Source organism: Austrofundulus limnaeus, unplaced genomic scaffold (assembly GCF_001266775.1).
Source record: "Austrofundulus limnaeus strain Quisiro unplaced genomic scaffold, Austrofundulus_limnaeus-1.0 Scaffold389, whole genome shotgun sequence".
NCBI classification, from domain to species: Eukaryota; Metazoa; Chordata; class Actinopteri; order Cyprinodontiformes; family Rivulidae; genus Austrofundulus; species Austrofundulus limnaeus.
The window spans coordinates 432,364-437,976 of NW_013952791.1; the positions used below are offsets into that span (position 1 = coordinate 432,364).

Below are 5,613 nucleotides of genomic sequence, written 5' to 3' on the forward strand. Positions count from 1 at the left end.
ATATATATATATCCAATCTGCTTAAACATGCATAATTAAAAAAAGATGGCCTGTCAAACCTCAATTTTACCAACACGATGCAGGCAAAATTTGGTCCGTTAAAAAGCCACGTTACACGTACTGCAGCAAAAATAAAGACAGTGGGGATAATATATAAAAATAACTAAAAAGGCTGTTTAAACACCTAATAGACCAGTTCATAGTTAAAAACAGTGCCAAGCATCCCTGCTCACATTTTTGGTGATAAACACTGAATTGGCTGCACAAATGCCATTTTAACCCATACAAATTTAACTGGTGAATTGCACCAACATACAGACATGCTGAACTGCTTTGTTAAACTTTTCTTTAAGATCATAGATGAGATTATTCATAAACATTTTTTTAGCCTATAAATGTTTTTTTTTTGAGCTTGTTAAATTTGCTCAGTTCCAGTGGCGTGTCCAGCTATAGCTGTTTGTTTATATTCATTGATCTGTGACGCGGGGAAGTTAATATGTGCATTAAAATAAAAACTACGAAATGGTCTATTATTGATTTTTCTTTTGTTTGTTTAAGTTGGTATAGAAAACACAATGAAAAGGGTTAAAAAAGGTCACTTCTTTCCTAACCTGGGAGCCCTTATGCCTTCAAAAGCAGCACAGTTTGCTCTAAGACTGTGATACAATAAAGCCACAAATCTAAAAAGGTACATTTTTTTCACAAATCTGATCTATTTCATTTTATTTTACAGTAGCTTTATGGTAACTAAGGCTGGAAGGTTGCTAACATACAGTAAATCACATGAAATGGACTTGTGATGGTTATCTAGTAAAGCCTGAATGTTCTAAGCYGTTTAGATGGTTAGATTAAAAATCAGTTCTGGGAAGTTAAGTTCAGTTCAAATTAATCTTAGGGCTGTCAGCGTTTCGCTCCTAAATTTGGAAAACGGACACGAGTAAAATTCAAGAAGAACTGAACAAAAAAAAAAGAGAGAAGAGGGAAAAAACAGTTTGGTGTGGTTGTCTTAATTTGCTGTCATCAGCATCAGTCAGGACTTTTTTCAGCGTCGGACTCCAAACACTCTCTTCCCTCCAGGTAAAACCGACCACTTGTTCCGCTGATCCTGGATCTTCTGGAAGAAGTTGCTGCCAGTTCTCCACTTCTCTCTTTTATAGTTTTTCACCTTCTTCACCTGAAAGGTTTTTTACAAGAACGCAGCTCAATCAGACCGTAAATGAAAATAATAATAATAAAAATAACAACAATAATAATAATAATAATAATAATAATCATCATCCACAGTGTTGTCTCTTCCCTAACCTTTCCTCTGTCGAAGTCTTCATCCCACTCATCGATCACAGTGTCACACATGGCACTGCGCACGTCTTCAATGGCATCTTTACTAACAACAGAGACCTCACCATCCCAGCTCAGGACTAGATTTAAAGAAGAAAACAATCTTCAGTGATTTCAAATCAAACTAAAACGACATCATGCGAGCGTGTAGATAATGTGGGATCTGTAAAGTGAGTGAGGTGAAGTTTTTGGGTGTTTATTATTGATGAAAACCTGACCTGGAAACCTCATATAAATTACTTGAGAACAAAAATAGCTACATCTATTGCAGTACTACATAAGGTAAAGGAGTTATTTAATGATAAAGCACCGTTTGTATTATATAACGCAATAATTGTTCCACATTTGATTTACTGTGTTGAAATTTGGGGTAAGGCATGTAAAACATTTACTAATTCTATTCTTATTTTACGAAAAAGAGCTATAAGAAGTATTACCAGAAAACATTATAGTCACACATCAAATACAATATTTCATCAACTGAAATTATTAAAATTTTATGAGTTGGTTGATTATAAGATTTTGTTAATTATGTATAGGGTTCATAAAAATGTATTGCCTTTGAATTTTCAATCTAATTTTTTTAAAAGGGAAAGTTGTTATAATCTGAAAAGGATTTGAAATGTTTATAAAACCTAAAATTAAAATAAACTTGAACGATAGATGTACCTCAGTTCAAGGAATAGGATCGTGGAATAACTTGGGCAGGGATTATAAAAATGCCGACTCGATTAATTTATTTGGTAAAATGATAAAAGTTAAATTGTTGAAAAAATATGAAGCTGATGTTTGAGGGGTTAATTTATTTATTTTTGTTATGCTGATGAGGGTGTAGAATTATATGTGTGCATGTGTATATGTATGTATATACGAATGTGTGTATGTGTACACGTATAAATGTGTATATATTTTTATTTTTATTATTCTTTTTTTTGTTAAATAGGGGCAGATATAAGATTTTTTTCTTCTGCTTCCTTTCATTTTATGAGATTTGTGTTTCTTTTTTTTTGTTGTTGTATTAAAATTTTTGTTTTTAATCCAAATGAATAAATTATTAAACTAAAAAAAAAGGATTCACAGATCAGTGTCTCACCGTCGGCCCCGTAGGCTTTATCTTTGGAGTTCTTGAGTAGTTCGCCTACAACATCGCTGTTCCTCTTCCCATCCCAGGCTGCAGAGGGAGCATGCTTTGAAGTTTCCTCTAACACACTCCCGTCAGACACTTGGGCCTGGCTGCGTTTGTAGCCGTCCTTCACTTGACTGTCCCACGCTACAACTGGAGCTAAACCCAGTACAAGTGTTGTTAGTGACTGAACCAGCTGGAAGCTGGAGGTGGATTATTAAACTGCTCTTTTTCTGTCGACACTTGTTTTTCCTCCTGCTCGTTTTTAAACATGCCAAGTTTGTTTGAAGATGTTCACATACCTGCGCTCTGTTTGCCAAGTTTCCCGTCCTCTGAGGTGGTTCTGTTGGATTGTGGTTCCTCTGCGAGTCCGTCATCAGAGAGCCGACTCTTCTTCTGCAGACGCAGCTCTTCTTTTAGCTTCTTCTTCTTCTTTTTCTTCATTTTTAACCTATTTTTCATCTTTATCAAGTTGTTTGTGTCATTACAGGTGTCTGTGGGCTGTGGCTCAGATGTTCTGTTGGGAAAAATAATAATAATATAGATAAATATAGAAATTTTAAAAGATGTAACAAGCATCTCAATTTCTACAGAGCCCATCCCAAGACACTGGATTTAAAAAAAAAAAAAACTTGATCCCGTGGCCCTGGAATAATTATTGCCGTCATTTCCATGCATAGACTGTTGATTATTAACACGGACAAGTTTGAATTAATTTCATTTTATGTTAATATAGGAATAAAGGACATGTCTTGATGTAAAATGCTCAAAAGTGTGAGAGGAAAAAAAAAAGAAAAAGAAACTCTTTTACCAACCTTTCTAATGTGGAACAAGTAGAATTTTCCTCCTGCGAAGCTTCTTCTACTTCAATCACCCTTTTCTTTTTCTTCTTCTTTTTCTTCACAGAACTCAGTTCCTGCTCGTTCTGATTTGACTCGTGCTGCGTCGCACTTGTAGCGGAAACCTGAGTCTTCTGCTTCGACAGCTCTGCGTCTGATTGGGCCGTTAGGCTCCATAAGCCGCTCTGACACCAGTCCTCCTCCTGGTTCGACGTGTCCAAGTGAGACTGGACGCACTCGCTCTCTTTCAGCGTCTCCTCGCTGTCACTCTTTCGCTTCCTCTTCTTCTTCTTGCACCTCTTCTCGCTCGCCGACTCCACGGGGCTGGACTGTGAGAGCGGAGGCGGCGATGGAAACGTCTCCGTGTCGCCTTCCATCTCAGAACGCCGTCGTTTTTTCTTCTTTTTCTTCTTCTTCTTTTGGCTGGCGTTTAGAATCGAAGAGTCGGGGTTTGGGTCTTGAGCCGCAGAGCTGAGGTTGTTGGAAGACTTCGGGCTCTTTGGGTCTGGACTGTGAAGCCCGTTGGTTTTATGGGAAAGGTTATCATTTGGTTTTTGCAGTGCGGTGACGAGGGGCTGCTTGTGAGGGCTTCTCTGCACAAATAATTCACATGAGTGGTTTTGAGGTGATGACTGGGCTTTAAGTGAACGGCATGAGTTGACTCTGAAAAGACAAGAAAACAAAATCAGACACATGTGCATTTTATATACTTCTACATCTCACTCACTCTTCATACCTGTGAGCAGATGGGGCGTTGGCGACGACATTAGGTTGATTGTGATGCAAATGGTCAGTGGGCAGCTGGTTGGGCAAATGGGGCAGAACATCAATGTTGGTCAGACTCCGACTGTAAGCCTGCAGTTATCGACATAAATAAAAACTTGGTGGTCTAAAGAAAATAGCCATGAATGTGACAAAAAAATAAGGAAGAAAATCATAGAAGGAAGGGGGGCCGTTTGAAGGAATGGCGGGAAAAGATGGAGGAAAACAAAAAAGGAGAAGGGGTATGGCAGAGAAGAATTAGAAATGGTTAGAAAAAGAGGGAAACTAAAAAAAGAAAAGAGCTAACGTGGYTGATTAGACAGGTACACAGAAGATATAATTCGGATCACAATCCAGACTGACGAGCATAAACCTGAGTTGATTTGCTCTTTGATAATCTCTTACAACAACAAGAAGTGGTAAAGCTACTGTAGCTGGGGGGGAAAACAAAAAGTACCTTCTTGGCTGACAGTGCCAACTTCTTGGCAGGTGGTGGCGACATGGTGCTGGTGGCTTCAGAAGTGATGTTGTTGAGGGCTGGGGGTTTGAGCTTTCCCGTCTTCTGCTCCTCCATGCTCTGAGAGCGCTCCACGCTCCTCGCTGGAGACGCCAAGCTGCTGGAGCCTTTTCGAGGGGTGGAGGGGGTCTCTCTCACTGGCTCGCTTTTGGGTCCGGCTAACTCCTGTCAAAAAAAAAAAAAAAAAAGATGACAGATGGCCTTTTTAAACCGATCCCACCTTTGAGAGGTCGTGTTACCTTTGAGTCGGTGGTGTCAGCAGAGGAAGAGTCAGACAAAGACTTAAAGGAGGTAGATGCTGCCATGCCTCTTCCCTCGCCACCTTGTTTTTTATCCCCCTCCGGCCTGCCGGCCCCGTTGTTGGAAGGGGTCGGAGTGGTGCTGCGGGACTGCRCCTGGCTCTGGGTTGAGGCTTTCTTAACTTTCTTGAAAGGCTCCTCAATAACAGTGGGTCCGCTCGGCAGCTTTGGTGGACCGTTGGAGGACGACGTCCAGTTGGAGAGTCTGGGCTGTGGCTGAGAGTTCACGCCATTCCTGGAAACGGGCAAACCCAAACCACCGTCCATAGACTGGATCTTACGCAGCTGTGCAGGCTCAAGTTTCTGTCGAGAAAATTATTTAAACCCAAAYGTTTAAACAACACAGAACTAAATACTATGACAGAGTTTAATTTTTTATGTCGACTGATACCTTTGTGACTTGTGGGGAGGAGAGAGGCCCGTTCAGGTTGGCCCTTTTTATCTGCTCTGATGATACACTATTTTTTGCAGAATGCAACTTTCCCTGCTTGGTGGTCTGTCCGTCTGCATTCTTCTTTGTTTCAGGTATTCTTTAATACACAGTCAGGCGCCAAATTATTTAATGACTCATCCAGGAAAGTGCAGACATGTGTTTTGATGTCCTGCAGCTCTGTCTTACCTCAGGTAGAAAAGAACATAGGCCTGCTGGTTCAAAACCACTTTGATGTTACTGGAGTGCACCATTGAATCATTCATTTGGTACCACTGGCCGTTGCTCGCCTGAGGGATGAGAAA

At 40.1% G+C, this 5,613-nt stretch overlaps 1 protein-coding gene across 1 annotated transcript in view; it reads right to left on the reverse strand.

Annotated features, from left to right (window-relative positions):
• Positions 1-357: 357 nt before the first annotated feature.
• usp36 (ubiquitin specific peptidase 36) overlaps positions 358-5,613 on the reverse strand; it is a gene marked incomplete in the record, with an annotated part of 16,622 nt that continues 11,366 nt past the window's right edge. Inside the window, 10 exon segments of the mRNA XM_014023756.1 lie at positions 358-1,174; positions 1,303-1,418; positions 2,432-2,620; positions 2,764-2,978; positions 3,277-3,963; positions 4,037-4,155; positions 4,520-4,744; positions 4,819-5,181; positions 5,270-5,408; positions 5,498-5,598. Coding sequence (XP_013879210.1) covers positions 1,043-1,174; positions 1,303-1,418; positions 2,432-2,620; positions 2,764-2,978; positions 3,277-3,963; positions 4,037-4,155; positions 4,520-4,744; positions 4,819-5,181; positions 5,270-5,408; positions 5,498-5,598 — 2,286 coding nt within the window.